Genomic DNA, 17,265 nt, shown 5'->3' with positions numbered 1-17,265 from the left:
CGGCTCAGGCCTTAATAGTTTACAGGTCCAACTCCCGCAATAGTTACTCACTACACTAGGCACCTGAGAAAGACTAGCAATAAGTGGACTAGCTGGAAAAAATTATCGTATCAGATGAAATATGCATGAATATAAACACCAATATATATGAAATCATACGTTCCGAGTCTGAATTAAAAATTATTTTTTCGATTGGAAATTGTGCACGTTCATCTACCACGTCTAAATTAACCCTCTACCGCCGTATGTCACTCTCCGGGAACATAACTTTCAACTTAAATTATACGTAAACTATTGAGTGTAGCAACCCGAGGAAGTTTGTACGCAACAGAGAACATTTTTAAGTTGTCGCACGTGGCGTAAGTTGTAATTTTGCGCTGACTAGAACGTATCTTTTTAGGAAGTAGGCTTGTGACAACATTGCTCCGGTTACTCATGTCAGGCGGTAGAGGGTTAACTTGCCTTGCTATAACTTAATAATTCAACCACAATTTCATTCAGAATCTTCAGTTTGGAAAAGATCCAAGGACCGGTTTTTGTATCACCTGTGAACAAGTCACGGAAAGAACAAGCATCGGCGACAGGCCACATCAGGCCTATTCTTCAGCGCCGACATCACTATGTTATGTACCACTATCTACCACACTATACCTACCTATACCACTACCACACTATACCGACTACCATGTAACTATAGTAGTACTGAGGAGACCGAGGGGTCGTGAAGCCCTTAGCAACAGCGGGCGAGGAAGGATACTGTCTCATGTTCAGCACTCAAAAATAATAAAGGTTCGTTCCTATGCTAATTAAAACATGTAAATTCTGTTATAGGCTAACTGAAGATTTATATTTAACATTCATTAGTTATAAGATGAAATGAATGAGAACTCATAGAAGCACATGAACTGAACATTAAAAATTATCAAGATATTATAACGCCTAACTAAATCAATAATTCATATATGAATTATTCGTATGCTGAATCTTCTTCAGACGGCATCCTGTCGCTCCTCGACCCGCTTATGCTCCTTGCGGNCTTTGCACGCACTCTGAGGTTGACGATTTTGTGACTCCAATCCAAACAAAATACTCGCTCACCGAAGAGTAATAGGAATGTCACGAGTTTGCTGACCTTGTACAACAGACAGGCTCTGTTGACCTCAGCATCTGGGTCGTCGTCAGGACTCTGGTCGACGAGGCTCTTGGCCCCTGGCAGGTCCTCCTCGCCGTACTTGATGGCGGCTTGCAGCTTCACGATGCTGCCCGCGTACTTCTCGCCCTCGATCTGGCATGTCACTTTCATCGCCTCTTCGTACAGACAGGCCTGGGTGATGATCAAAGTTTAGGTTATACATAAAACTTGAACAAAAATATCTTTGGCAATGCTCCTTTATCTTATGCGTTACATTACTTGGCTTGTCATAGCAGGTTATTAAGCCACGTATGCCTGATAATAAATGTATGGCAAAATTTCAAAATCTTCTTCCAATGTACACAAATTTCACATTAAGTTTATCTTTGCATCATTACTGAATTATTTTATAATTCGGAACCACGAGATTCGGAAGCTCCTGCAGACACCATATCCTCGCATCGTCTTCTCCGCTGAATGGATGCGCTTCGTTATAGTATTCCAGGTTAATAATTCATATCCATGTCAGTACTGAAATTTAACCTCAATCCGTTATAAAAATCTTCAACTTATTATGACGGAAATCTCCATTAAAGCAATGATGTTTAACATATGTCAGCTACTAGCTCCACTGGGCTGGATCAGTATAGTATAGTCGCTCATATTAGTCATGAAAGTGTTTGGCATCCGCAGTAATGTGACGCATGGACATCGCTTACAGGGAAAAGTCCTTCAGATCACAATAATTTTAGATAAATCATTACCAACACAACAAATGTTATCGCGAAGGAGATTGTCACATGTCATCAAGCATGGGAAGTAAAGGTCTGTTGCATACCAGCGAAAGTGATCTTTATCTGTACTTTTCACTGACGATGCCATCATCGCGGAGTAAGGGTGTCTTTGATTTTAATAATATAATTTAGTGTATATTTGATATTTGCCCCATCATTAATCCTGCTCAAACGAGGTTGTATGAATGATATGATTTTTTCGGAGCTGTTAAACAAAATTTGAATTTATAATGTTAATCAAGTTATTTATATATAGATGAGATGGCATCACTTGGAAGTTGGAACAAAGCTGGTGGTGAAACTTTTGTAGATAAATCGGTCAGTTAGACATTCTAATGCGAGATTCAAGCTGTGTTTTGTGCGTAAGCACGAATGAAGTAATTAAAATACCTAAAATACAGTTCTGGGACTGTCTCTTATACACATCTAGATGTGTATAAGAGACAGACTCAGTACTCACAACAGGCTGGGTGACGTGACGTGCTCGCAGGACCTCCTGGTGGGGGGCGCCGCTGTTCTCGTACTCGTGTAGCCACGTCACCAGCGACTTGTGCACCGCGCCGTTCAGCAGCTCCATCAGCTACACACACACTTATTGTCTCCCCCACAACAGCCATCATTAATTACTCTTAATTAATTACAAATCTATTGAAACACTTATTGTCTCCCCCACAACAGCGATATCTATTACTCTAAATTAATTACAAATCTATTGAAACACTTATTGTCTCACCCACAACAGCCATATCTATTACTCTAAATTAATAACAAATCTATTGAAACACTTATTGTCTCTCCAACAACAACAACATTAATTACTCTAAATTAATTACAAATCTATTGAAAAATATATTATATTGATATAAAAAGGGCCAACTCGCGCCCAACAACGATATTAATTACCTTTAATACTAATTACGAATTTATTGAAATAACAATTCAATTTATATAAAAAATATAACTCAGTACTCACTGCAGTGAGTGACAGAGAGCGCATTTTCTCGTCGACGAAAACGTGAAGTCACGGACGGACAGACAGACAGACGGACATGGCGAGCACAATAGTGCATTTTTTCCATAAATGAGAAAATGTGCTAAAAGGGCAATAAATATTATAATGGTTAATATAGCCGAGATTTATGATTGATCGTGGATAACTTCTGAGAAAGCAAGTGACGCATGAATAAAAAATTAGGCTAACAAATAATTAAACAAATTAACACTGATAAAATGTTAATAAGTTAGCACAGTCCAAAGCCTCGTGGAAATATTGTCATGTAATTTCAGACTGCATTGTAGGACCTGAAAAACAATGTAACTCATACATTAAGAAATAGTAGTAAAAAGTGTACTTCCTGTAGTTCACAGGGCTTGGGCAGAATAGTTTACTTGACCTGCAATGAACGATTCAATAAGTTAAAAGTTTTTCTGGCTCAAGAAGGTACGGCAGACGGTGAAAATCTGAGCCCAGTCAGATGGCAGCTAGTCTGTTGAGTTCATCGAATCACATTTTCAGCACTAAAATAAAACACAACTGCTGATGCCTTACATGGTTAAAATAACAGACATTAGGCGAGGAGGTCCTGAGAGGTTGATTACTAATCATTTATTTACTTATTTAATTTACCACCTGAGGGGATGTATACAGCGTCGCCTCTTCCAGGAAACATACCACTGAAAAGATTATCATTTTATTTGTCGTGTATAAACGAAGGAGAATGAGAACCAAGAGACTGAAAGTAACGAAAAATCGTACATGCGTGAGATTAAAATACATTTTTAAAACGAAGTGCGGCATCAAATAAAAAGTAAATTTAGAGCTGGAACATTAGCAAAGTGAAACATAATTGTACATGCGTGAGATTAAAATACATTTTTGAAACATAGTGCGGCATCAAATATCAAGTAAATTTATAGCTGGAACATTAGCAGAGTGCAGACATAAAAGCATGTGGAGAGGGCTTATTTGTACAGGAAGGTGCTGGAGTAAGCCTACCAAGAACCTGGTATCAACCACGGAAGCCATGCACAACGTAAACTGGGTGCAAAATATACCATCACAGAACAAAGTCCAGCTTCTTTTCCAAAGTGACGTGTAGGGATAGAATTCAGAGCTAAATTATTATCATTTATTGCTTTAGAATACCTCGGTTGCGGACATGAAAAGCAACAAAAATCCTATTATTTTGACTTGATAAAATGATTTGTAAAATAGGAACTAAGCGGGACATTGCTCCGTGCAGCTCGTGAATACAAGTGACCTACATCCAAACGTGCAGACAAGCTCGAGTACAACAGGAACCAAAAAGTGTAAGAAATGTATGCATTATCTTGACTCCATACACAATACTTGTAACTAACATACACAATACTGGCAACTAAATTTGAAATAACGAGTGGATTCCTTTCATTTGTGCAAGATTTAGTCCGAATTGATCCAAGTTGATCCATTTAGTCCGAGTTGATCCAAATATTTATAAGATCAAATACCCCATAACCAAAGCAGGTCCGTAACATATTAAGCCAGAAGGTAAATATATGTATTTCATAGAGCGAAGGGACAAGATGTAAACTAAAGATTGGGATACTGAGCTAATCAGTAGATTATAGGATACGCTACGGAATGAAAAATTCCGAACATAGCACACAAAGTTCTCATCATTTATTCCTAAGATTTCGATTGAGAGCCTCACGAAATAATTGCTAAGCAGCACATATTTATTTTCTTTAGCTGATACAAGCTGATATACTAATTACACATCATTCAGTCCGCTGCATCATGTTCATACTTTAGAAAACTCATCAGTCATCGAACGACAACCATCAATTCTACGTAGCAGCAAGAATCCAACATTAAGAAACAAAACTGGGTCACCTCAATTACGCCTATAATATGAATTGTCTCTCCAGCTGTCAACGAAGTTAACAGTTGGACGACATTCAAGAAATAAATAATACAGATAAGTATAAAAAATCCACCTATCTTCATTGTAATTCTATTTGACTATTTATCTTACTCGTCGTGTTTGGTGGATTCTTTGCTGTCGAATACACTTATGTAATGAAAAATTTTAATCACGTTGAACTATAACAGAAGCTGAATTTGAAATCTCAATGATATATATAAGATACTATATACAGACAACAACCGAAACAATCTAAAACGACTTTATTCAACAATTGTAATCTGCAACGAAGTAGCAATGCATTCTCTCCTAGAGCAAACGGCCATGTTTCATGAAACCTCTACAAAATTGCCCATGCAGGGGCCATACTTTCAAAACTCGCTAAGTGAACGAAAGAACTTACTCTCTATTTTCTTGTCTATGATTGGTGGATTTTGCTTGAAAGGCCGTCAATGATTGGCTAATGAACTTACGATCTCTCAACTTTTTTTTGAAAGTATAGGCCCAGGAAATTTCCTAGGTAAATTGAAATGAGAAATTTGGAGTGCAATATTGACTTGGAGGGCTTGCGGTTCCCGCCTTACCACGAGGAACTCCTGCTTGTCGACGCGCTCGTTGCCGTCCGTGTCGAACATGTTGAAGGCGATGTGGAACCCCGTCTGCGGTTCTGCAATGTTAAATGACTAACTGAAATAATAATAAATAATATGCTCCAATAGAATCAATTCAATAAAATACTTATATGAAATACTTGAATGAAAAATCCCAATTAAATACTTAACTGGATAATCTCAATTAAATGCATGAAAGAAAACTAAATGCCTTAGAAGCACTTTGTTATCTTCAGTTAAATACAAATAATAAACTACAGAGTGTAAAAAATGTTCATGGGTTTGGACCCTGCACCAGAATAGAGCAGAGAATGTTTATTGCTAACACATTGAACTTCAAAACACGAACCTCACTCAAAAATATGAAGAAACTATAGCTGTTAGTAAAACATATAATTCGACTGGACTTAATTAAATTGAGAAGTGAATACTAAATTTTTACAGTATAATTGGCACTCAGAAATCAAAATTCTTCGTAAAAATGGAAACGAGGTAATGTCATTAAATTGGGTGTGTTAAATCTCTCATTGAATCGAGGGTATTGAATCTCTCATTAGATTATGGATATTTAATGGATAATTATTAATTAATTATTAATTAATTATTAATGGATAATTATTAATTATTTATTAGAACACAAGGCATTAACGAGAAATTAGTTGATACTAATGTGACTCACTTGTAAGTATGGACAGGAGGAAGAGGTACTCTGTGTACGACATGATCCCTGTGCCACGGACATATTAACATTTGTTCAACACATCTCCATGCTTAGAAAATATATGAGAAATATAGCAATATATTTAACTATATAGCCTGAACATCATGGAGCATTCTCTCAAGAAGGGTTTTTCATAATTTATAAATGGAAAATTCAATCACATTCAAACTCATATACAGTATTGAATCAGCATATCAATTTCATTCAGATAAAAAAATTACATACTTAGTAGAATTTTGATATGCACCAAATTTCAAAGCTAGGATCATTCACCTCATGAATTTTGTACAAGCAATTTCAACAATAGCATGAAAGATTTAAGAAGGCAATGCTTTTTTCTCCCAGACCACGGAAACGTTTTGCCATAAAAACGTTCCGACGTAGTAACGTTTTTTCGCAGTGGTAACGTTTTGCCACGAAAACTTTTTGCCGTGGCAACGTTTAGCCATAAAAACGCGTTGACTTGTTAACATTTTGCAGTGGAACGTTTTGCCATGAAAACGTTTCGGCTTGTCAAGATTTTACAGTGAAACGTTTTTCAATGGCTACGTTTTCCCGTTTTTATCGAATTTTCTCATTTATAGATAAAATGCACTATTGTGTCCGTCTGTCTGTCTGTCTGTCCGTCCGTCCGTCTGTCTGTCCGTCCGTGACTTCACGTTTTCGTCGACGAGAAAATGCGCTATCTGTCACTCACTGCAGTGAGTACTGAGTTATATTTTTAATATTTTGCCACGCTACAGTTCGCAGCGATCAGCTGTGCATCTCACCCTTATCATAAATCTCTCGGAACATTTTAGAAGTTCCCTTGCGCAGCGGCGGCGTGCGCTGGTAGAACTTCTCGAGGTCTTCCTGTGTGAGCTGTCGTCGCCGCAACCTCTCTGCAACAGTGACATTTGTTTCAGAGACTTCCACTCACCGTTTACAGGTACGGAAAAGCTCAAAGTCTGTAGAAATCTTTAAACCAGAAAGTAGTTATTATTTAATTTGTGATCTTGTGATCTTGTGACGAATTTAAGACGTCGTAGTCCACTGTCACGCTGATGCGTCGCCTTCGTCTTCCTCCGTCTCCGAGTCGTCGTCGGATGTAGTAACGTTGGACGTCATTTTATTGTTATATTGTTCACATATCATATGTATACAAATATAAAAACAATGCCACTGAAGTCGAAAATTAACTTGACATTATCTGATTGGTCATCAATAAGTTTAACTGCTCGCACTAATGATGAATTAAAATTTTAATTTGTTGAATCTCGAGCTCAAAGCGAATACGTTGGAAGCAAAAGAAATATCGATAATAAAATTTGGAAGAATATCAGACTTAGCATCAACAACAATTCACTTTCCCTTTTCCATGCCTTATACTTGAAAGACATACATTGAAAGCTGAATAATTTTAGATAAGAATTTGCAAGGCAATGAAGGCATTAATGGTGAAGGTGAAGTGAATATAATAGTATTAATATAATACTAATTATATTATTATACCTATATTACTATTATATAATAATATAATAGTACATAATACTGATAATAGTTAAGGTACCCACGTCGAGGCTCTGAGTCAGTGACGCTCTCAATGAAGTCCTGAGGCGTCATGTAGAGCTGCCCGCGGTACTCCACGCTCGCGAACTTAATGAAGCGACGCTCTCGGTGGTTCAGCTTCAGCCCGCTCAGCTGTAGCTCTTCTGGCACCTGTACGTGACATTCATGTTGATATGAACATCATGTTGAGGTGTAATGATATTAACGGCTCTTCTGGCACCTGCTGTTGGCATTCATGTTGATATAAACATCATGTTGAGGTGTAATATTAACGGCTTTTCTGGCACCTGTACGTGATATTCATGTTGATATGAGAACATCATGTTGATATAGCGTATGACACTAGCTACAGTTCTGGCACCTGTACGTGACATTCATGTTGCTATGAACATCATGTTGAGGTGTAATGAGACTAACGGCTCTTCTGGCACCTGCTCATAACTTTCAAGTCGCTTTAAGAACATCATGTTCAAGTGTAATGAGACTAACGGCTCTTGCAGCACCTGCCGGGTGGTAAAAATAAGTGACAGGTCGACATGGCTCAATAAAAAGCGGACACCATAATATTATAGGTATATAATGAGAGACTCACGTGCCGTTTAATGCCTTTTGCATGAACTGTAGGCAGGATGCAGTCGCCGCTATTGTCCCCGCGGCTGAGCTGAGAGCAGCAGTAACCAGCGACAGCCATCGCCGCCACGGCTGCCGCGACCGTACCAAGACCATTACCATCGCCGGGACAGCCGTTACTTTTATTGGCCGTGCCGCAAACATGCAGAAAATTGAAGCTTTTCTTGTTTTGTTGACTATAGTTCCTAAATTGACAAGAATTCAAAGCGGTGATATGGTTCCCGAATGCGCAGGTGAGAGAAGTAAGATGTCCGCCAGTGACACCGTTACAGGCAGAGGTTACGTTTGAATTTAAATATTCCGACGACACGGAATTCCGGGAACGTGCAGCAGCAGGTGGCAAGAAGCGTGCGGTTGCCAGTGTGTTGTTGCAGCACAATAAAGATCTGCTGCAACTCATGGTGAACGCTTGAGATGGAGCACAGCGTGACTTGAAAACAATCACGGTAAAAAACTACAATGGCTGTACATTTACACAAGGGTTACAATGCTGCATGTTAGAGGCGGCTCAGGCCTTAATAGTTTACAGGTCCAACTCCCGCAATAGTTACTCACTACACTAGGCACCTGAGAAAGACTAGCAATAAGTGGACTAGCTGAAAAAAATTATCGTATCAGATGAAATATGCATGAATATAAAACACCAATATACATCAAATCATATGTTCCAAGTCTGAATTAAAAATTGTAATATCGAATAGAAGTAGCGCACATTTATCTATCACGTCCAATTTAACTTGCCTTGCTATAACTCAATAATTTAAATTTAACCACTATTTCAAGCAAAATCGTCAGTTTGGAAAAGGTCGAAGGTCCTGTTTTTGGATCACCTGTGAGTAAGTAAGTAAGTAGTAGAATTGTTTACTAGCGCTTCAGCTATCAAGCTATTTCGCACCGAAGGTCAAAAGATAACATCGCCAGCGAGGTGGAAGGTCTCAATTATTCAAAATCTCAAATTATTCATCACCCACAAGCGGCGGAAGGTCTCAATTGTCCAGCCCGCTGAAGCTGGCTCGAAAGAAACAGCGTTAGCATCTTAAAGAGACGAAATGACCAGGAGGGACAGGTGAAAAGTAACTGAAACTAAGACACTCTAACAAGAGTCGCTTACACGGGACGCCAGCCGCCCGCACGAGAGAGACAGAGAAGAGAAATGTAAAGAATTCTAGCTACAAAATAACTTGACCCCACAACTGAGACCTACAGTCAGACACCGCGAGCTCAGCAGTGGGGCGCTCAGGAACAATCCTCCTAGGAGCGCAAAATCCCAAAGAACTTCTGACGAGCACAGACACGCGTCAGAAGTCCCGCCTGAGGGGGATCAACTGTGAACATGTCGCGAAAAGTACAAGTGCGGCGACAGGCTACATCAGGCCTACTCTTCGGCGCCGACATCACGATGTTATGTTATGTTATGTTAAGAGTGACTATCATGTAACTAAAGTGAGACTGAGGAGACCGAGGGGTCGTGAGGCCCTTAGCAACAGCGGGCGAGGCAGGATACTGTATCATGTTCAGCACTCAAAAATAATCAAGGTTCGTTCTTATGCTAATCAAAACTCATGTAAATTCTGTTATAGGCTAACTGAAGATTTATATTCAACATTCAATAATTATAAGATGAAATGAATGATAACTCATGGAAGCACATGAACTGAACATTAAAAATTATCAAGATATTATAACGCCTAACTAAATCAATCATTCATATATGAACTATTCGTATGCTGAATCTTCTTCAGACTTAAGGAATCCTGTCGCTCCTCGACCCGCTTATGCTCCTTGCGGTACCTTCGAATGTCAATCAAACGTGAACGATTTTTTTTCTTTTAAGCATACATTATAAGTAAGAGCGACGCACAGCTCTGAAGAAATGGTAGAGATTTCAATAGGTTACGGTCACGTCTTCATTAAAGCCACAATTCAATTTGTCAAATATGGGAGCCAAAATCCTGCATGATTATGTCAAAACTCGTGACGCTGAGCTATGTTCTAGCAGACATGTTGGACACATGAAACATGGACACAGGTCAGGAAATAATGTACTGCGTTTCAGAAGCTAATCGCTGATGTCGAGCATTTATATACCTGATTATATTTAAAATTAAGGTTAGTTTTTAGACTAATTTGAAGTGACGTCATAACACCGGTGCCGACAGAGTAAACTTCGCATTAGTTCCAACAACTAATAGCTTTATGAAGTAGCTCTTCTCATACTTTTCCATTGATTGGCATTATTCTAATAGCAAAACGAAGACACGACAGCAGCTAGAAACAAAAAACACTTGAATTTCAATAACTTAAGTGATGAAGCTCTTAGCAAACCGTGTCAGAGTGACTACAAAATATTGAAGAAATAACCTTCCAGTGAAGCTGATAATAGGAAATTCATCGCAAAGCGACGTACGCGCCTGAATTAATAAAAAATAAGGCAGTTGAAGGGATAAAAAAGAACCAATCCCAAAGCTATACTCTCAAAACAACGAAGTCGTAATCTGCTGTAGAATTGGTATCTTTAGTCATCAACTAGCGATGAAAAATCAGTAATTCAGGTATATTTGCGATCTTAGCCGGTATCCCAAGACGGTAATGAAATTATTGCAATTTATCATACGGAGTAATGACTACAATTAAGGGACAATATCGGCATGAGGGATATTACACATAATCGCCAGCTCATGGATAGTGTGAACTTGCAATCAAATTACCAGTGAAAATTCAATCAAATTACGAGTATGCCATAACATTAACTATACAACACCAGCTAAAAGAATTTTAAAAACAAAAAAAAAAGAATTTAGAAACGCTGCGATTTATTTCCCAAAATGAGCCCATTATTCAATGCTGTATGCGTCAATTCTTGTACATGCACAAGTCGAGACAACTGGACATGAATTAGTTACGCAGGTAAGATGGCGCTCGGCGCAGGTATATACCAAACTAATATTTATACACCATAGGGTACGTTGTTATCCCAAGTGTTCTGAGGCAACGTGCATACCCGCAGAAAAATAGACGAGTCGTATTGTCCAAATGGTGACGTACTTGCGGCGGGTAGCACTGATACTTTTCTTGGACAAACTGAGCGAAAATGGCCCGCATACGGGCTAAAGTGCATCGCTTTTTGGACAAGTCTTGTTACTTTCTCTGAAGTGTAGGTCACGTAGGAGGAAAGCAGCTAATATTTGCGCGAGGGTTAAGAAAGCAATTTACATTTAAAAAGAGGGAGAGTGATTGTGATATGACAAAAAATTATCGTTTCTTGCCTAAGCATAGTACAAATAATCAATAAATTCATTTAAATAAACATTTACAGTCATGGAGCATAGCAATGAAATTAAAGTTGATTTGTTACATTTAATTTCGAATTAAGAGCTTCAAATTTTTCTGCATTCATGAAATCCAAGAGGAAACGATTAAAATAAATTTATTAAAGATAATTATAAATTTGATGAAAATTTACTAGAATTTTTCTTCAATTTGACAAAAATAAATAAAGAAATAAACATTAAGATAATTTTTTTCAAAAGGCCAATATTCTGATCATGATAACGCAAAACATTCAAACAGAAGAAATACATTTGCTACATAGAAAACTCAAGCAACCGTGATATATCATTGATAATTTGGAGCAGAGTTCAATTTAATTGAAATATTTCAGCGGTTACCAAACATTCAATAATTTTTCAACCTATCCCTGCATCCTGAAAAGAATTCAGTAGGTATATTTAGGGCACTAACAAATATTCCTTTACTGAAAAGTATTACGTATTTTTTAATAATTAAGAAGAATAATCTCTGATGAACCATATAAATGACATCAATGAGTTACTAACACTGCCTACAATTGCAATGAATGAAGACATTAAAAGCGCAGAGAGTAGCGCAAGAGTGGCAGCTGATCACAGACGACCAGACTTGAGAGTTGTAGCCTCTAAGTAAACACACGCATACATTTGAAACAAGTGCATTACATGGACAATTGATGTATGTAAGACGAGCAGACGAATTTAAAAGTGATGGCCTTCATCAAGATAATTGTGCCTGACCGTCGGCCAATAATGAATTAATGATAATTTAGGAGAATTTCAGACTGAATGTTGAAAAAATTAAGACTTTAGAAAATGTTAGTCTTGATATGGGGACAGAAGAACTGTTTTACTTTTTTAGATGATAGCAATTAAAACTCCAAAATTAATCAGCAAGATTTCTAATATTCTAGAGCACATAAGTTGCAATATCATGGCTGCCACAGAGTCAAAAAACTTTAATATGTTAGGGCAATAAACTGTGTCCGACTTAAATCTGCTATGATGTCAAAGACAATAAATTCATCCATACCCTAAACTCGAGCTAATTGTTGGAACTATGAAGTAGTGAATGCATTGATCTAATCAGCATTTCTCATTAAGATTCAAGGGATACTAATTAACTCATTTTAGGCATCTCTCGAAATATACATTAGAGACATAGCCACCCCGCATGCTCTTGACGACGTTCTGTTCAAAGAGCGGCCGGTTCATCCGAAGCACCTCTGCCGCTTCTTTGTTCAACGGGTCTTCTGGGTTTGGCTCCTGTTGAAGTGTCAATATAATAAGAAAATTTGTAGTAAGATAATCATATCTAAGATACTTATAATATCTCACTTTGTTGTCAACACGCTATTGGCAGCAGAAGTCGTGCTAAAAAACATGCAAAAAACATGCAATAGCAAGCAAGATGCAAGTTACACAAACATGACCTGTGTTTTGGATGTGCATTGCTACAATTTTTTATTTTCTGAAAAATATGACAATCTTGACTTGTTGATGGAAGAATAATAATTCGTCCTCTTCAATATATTATTTCAATTCTCTAAACAATTAAATTACAATACAAACTTATTCAAGTCCTTAGGTGATATTGAAAAAAATAGATTTAATCTTGATTATGATCAAGATTAAATCTATTTTTTGTTAAATTAAATTAAATATCAAATCTAAAATTTGTTAAATATTAAATCTATTTAAGAACCTTGATTAATCTTATGAGATTAATCAAGGTTCTGATATCAAATTAACAGTTTCACAATGAGAGTCACAATGAAGCTCACCAAGAATAAGTACTGCAAGCCATACACAATTGAGTTGATGGTGAGCACAGGCTTCCAGTCTTCCCGCAATATGTTCAAGCAAACGTTGCCTTCCATGTCTATATTTGGGTGATAAACCTGCAAAGAAAAATAACATTCATCAATAAATTCATTTATTCATAAATTCATCAATAAATTTTTTATTGTATCCATCTTTGAACTCTTGAGCATTGCTATTGATTTATTTTATACTTCATTCCAATCAATGATTTTCCAGTGTTTATCAATGGTATTTAGCTTCGTCTCAACTTCCAACCTAAGCAACCTTTCATTCAAACTCAATTTGAAGCTACATAGAAATATGCTCTTTGTTTCCAATGATACTGACTAACAAAGTTAATGTAAATGTATTGACCTGCTTATCAGTTATCTTCAATATCATAATTAAATTGCATCAGGGAATGTCAGGCAAACATCAAGGGTTTTGAATCCAAAGCTTTTTTCAGCAGTTTTTATAAAATTAATACAATACATGAAGCAACATAATTCGGCCACTTCTGTAGAAACCCTGTAAAATAAAAAATTTGTAAACACCCAAAAAATACCCAAAGGGACATGAATGAAAGTTTTACTTGATTTTACATTGCCAAGCATAATTTATAATAACCCTCACAACATAAACCTATCAATACAACAATAATAAACCTATCAATACCACAATACCATATAAACCTCACAACTTGTCAGATGGCAATAATATCATTTTTTGCAAATAATGCGATCAATCATCAACACGAGTATTTTACAAGAAAATCATTAATTTATACACAAACAGGAATAATTTATGAAGTCATAATGAAAAATATTAGAAGTAAAATGAAGTGAGGACAATGAAAATTACAAAATATCTAGAAACTTCCAGAACAAGATAAACATGAATTAGAAACATTATTATCCTATGTTACCAAAGCCAAATATCATACCCAGCTGGTATCATTTCTCAATAATAATTACTTGAAAATTTCCAAATTTAATAAAGAAATAATAACATAAAATCAAAAAATGACAATGAAGAAAATAACATGTTATAAAATTCTGTTAATTCTTCATATATAGAAAAAATATAATATTTAAATTACTTAAATTTAAAATTAAATTTGGTATTGAATTTATTTAAAAAATCATAAAGCTCTTACCTCATCAGGACAAATAATAACTTTGAAGGACAAAAGATTGTCAGGGTCAGGGAATTCAGTTTCGCAGGTTTTTGGGAGAGTAAGTTCATTGATATCTGAAAAAGATAGATAAAGCACAAAGTTTTAGATCAGTACAAATCTAGCAGTAAAAAAGCACTTCAATTTCTATTTTGCGTTCCATAAGATTCATGCACATGAATGTAAGCATCAAAGCATAAAGTAATAGGAAAATTATTCCATTTCCATAGAAAACTTATTTTTACATGCAACTTGTTGAGCATGATAACATTTTAGCAGATATTTTATATAGGTATACCTGTATTAAGAAATAGTTAATTATCAAACAAATGCAGCATTGATACAACCATCACTAGCTGACTAATCAGTGCATCTGTTCATTCTGAAATTAAAAACAATCATTTATTATAGTTATTTGGATCTGATGTCATGACTTCTACTTTAAGGATTAGCTTTCATATGAAATAGGATTACATGTTTGAGTTGATTTATTTCTCTGGGCACCTTTGAAGGTTATCTTAATCTGAGAAATGGATCTGGGTGATATCAGATTATTATTACATGAAACAGCATTTCTAATTAATGTCATAAAGTAGTTGGTCCACAGAGCCTAGCACAAATTTAAGAATAATTAATCAAGATAATTATTTTTTTCCAAATACAGCTTGGCATTCAACAAATTACAGCAATCCCTTGATTAGCACGGTTTTAAATACCGCGGTTTTGATTAACGCGGAAAAAAAATTTGCGACCTACCCTTAATCTACGCGGTGCCAGTTTTGATTAGCGTGACTTTTTTTTCACAACTCATCATTTTCCTGCCTCTAGCCAGAGGTGTTACGTTCGTAACAAAAGTGTTACTTTTTGCTTATTAGATCTTATGTTGTTACTTTTGTTACGACTTTTGGAAAAATTCGCCAAATGTCGTTACTTTATGAATTTCAGCCAATAATTCTTTAAATAAGGTCCTGTACCGTAGGCACTCGTGCTGACTACAGAGTCGTTTTAACCGCGCCTTGTCTCGTTCATAACTCGAATGATCGAGTTCGGCAACGTTCGCCGGTAAGTGCGCCATGCCGGTGCTCTAGCCCTTTAAGCCCTGGTGTGACGAATTCGTCACACAAAAAATAAAAGCTTCTACCGAGAGTAATTACATGTTTGGAGTCTAGCCGCAAGTGTGACGGTAGCGTCACATGTTGTGAATCGTTCGAACGACGTTCGATGGAGTAGGCGCGTCGCTACTGCCAGTTCTGCCATATCTACTGCTCACTTTTATCAAACTACATAATTTTCCTTTCCTTTGCTATTTTTGAGGATTCATTATAATTATTCCCATATATTCTTAAGTTTGATTAGCGCGGTTTTGCTTAACACGGTAAAACTCGGGGATTTATTAACCGCGTTAATCAAGGGATTGCTGTATATCAACTCACCTTTGGTTATTCTCAGCTGGGCAGCAGAAGCTCGTTTGCCTCCACTTTTTTGAGCATCACTTCCATCTTTTTTCTGGTTTTTCATTGAAAACAATTTAATCATTGTGACAAGTAGCTATTTTTCACTTTGAAGATCAAAAAATTATGGTCTGGAGTAGGAACCATTGTTTGGATTAATTAGGATAAAAAAAATCATAAGTACCGAGGTACCATAGTAATGATCAAGTTTGGGTTACCTCACTCAAAAAGTTAAAGATTTTTGGCAGTTTGTATTTTGGGCAAGAAATTTCTATCAAAATGGGATCTCAGTTAGTATAGATACTCTAGAGCATGGTTTTTAGTTGGTCAGGAAAAAATGACACTAACCTGTCCCAGGATACCTTGGATGAATTTACAAGGCAGGAAATCTTTATGCCCAATAGCTTGACTTTAATGATTAAATGTTGAGTGGGGACATCAATGGCACATATTTTACTCATTCACTGCAAGCAGTCCTGACAAAGATATTTGAAACTTGGCTTATGATGGTAATTGATAGCATTCATGGTGTATACCGATACATTCTAACTTTTAGTGGTGCCTTCTTTGAGCAAGTGATTACATTTGGTTCCATAATTTGAAGCTGAGTTTCCTGTTTGAGGCTAAGTTATGATGACCCTTTTAATCATAAATCTTCGGTCTTTTGTTGAATACTCTGCCTCAAATTTTTTTGTTTTATAACTGAATCAGCAATGTCTTGAAATGTAATTTCATTCACATGATAATATTGCATTATCAAACAATTAGATAGCTACTTTTTATAGTTATGCATGGTGGTACCTCAGTGTTTTAATGCATTACAAGTTAAACCAATAGAGATCTTATCAAGTAATTTGAGATAAAAAAATACACATTTCCTTGAAAACTCAACAAAAGTTTTGACGTCAAAAACCCACTTATTTGCAACTAATTTGTTCAGCCTGGCACATCTTGCCAATCAGTATGAAACAAGATCTACAATTGAAGGACCAATCATGCACTGCTTTGCCCATATATTTAAATTATTGTTGGAAATAAAGCTAAATATTAACCCATGTACATGTGCCATTCAGAAGCCATTGGGGGATACTGTATGTAGTGATAAGAAAAAACAGCAAAAACCAATATTGAACCGAAATAAATTATTATCTAGCACGCACATGTCTTTAATTCTGCTGAATAGTATA

The 17,265-nt window shown here is 36.5% G+C and overlaps 2 protein-coding genes across 2 annotated transcripts; both read right to left on the bottom strand.

Annotated features, from left to right (window-relative positions):
• Positions 1–1,132: 1,132 nt before the first annotated feature.
• On the bottom strand, positions 1,133–8,940 carry LOC108682913 (the record flags this gene model as incomplete). The annotated part of the gene is made up of 7 exons (XM_018172169.1): positions 8,305–8,940; positions 7,718–7,862; positions 6,935–7,045; positions 6,123–6,170; positions 5,417–5,499; positions 2,387–2,506; positions 1,133–1,324 (listed from the first exon to the last, which is right to left on the bottom strand). Coding segments are annotated over exons 1-7 (1,137 nt in total), but the record flags the coding sequence as incomplete, so codon positions are not given.
• Positions 8,941–11,821: 2,881 nt separating this feature from the next.
• Positions 11,822–16,249, bottom strand: LOC108682912 (NEDD8-conjugating enzyme Ubc12-like). Its single transcript, XM_018172168.2, has 5 exons — positions 16,061–16,249; positions 14,610–14,704; positions 13,946–13,981; positions 13,435–13,551; positions 11,822–12,916 (listed from the first exon to the last, which is right to left on the bottom strand). Exons 1-5 carry the CDS (start codon positions 16,161–16,163, stop codon positions 12,776–12,778), a joined length of 492 nt encoding a protein of 163 aa, XP_018027657.1. The 5' UTR covers positions 16,164–16,249; the 3' UTR covers positions 11,822–12,775.
• Between the last annotated feature and the right edge of the window lie 1,016 nt (positions 16,250–17,265).

The sequence above is a fragment of the Hyalella azteca genome, unplaced genomic scaffold (assembly GCF_000764305.2).
Source record: "Hyalella azteca isolate HAZT.00-mixed unplaced genomic scaffold, Hazt_2.0.2 contig12910, whole genome shotgun sequence".
Taxonomy (NCBI): Eukaryota; Metazoa; Arthropoda; class Malacostraca; order Amphipoda; family Hyalellidae; genus Hyalella; species Hyalella azteca.
This window is presented reverse-complemented; position numbering and strand designations above follow the sequence as displayed.

Bases quoted from the DNA above. Each gene is read 5' to 3' on its own strand.
- LOC108682912 (XM_018172168.2), bottom strand. From the start codon at position 16,163: ATGATTAAATTGTTTTCAATGAAAAACCAGAAAAAAGATGGAAGTGAT. The intron at 14,705-16,060 runs GTGAGTTGATAT...TATCTTTTTCAG, and splicing joins CCAGCTGAGAATAACCAAAG to ATATCAATGAACTTACTCTC. The intron at 13,982-14,609 runs GTAAGAGCTTTA...TTTATTTTACAG, and splicing joins TTATTATTTGTCCTGATGAG to GGTTTCTACAGAAGTGGCCG.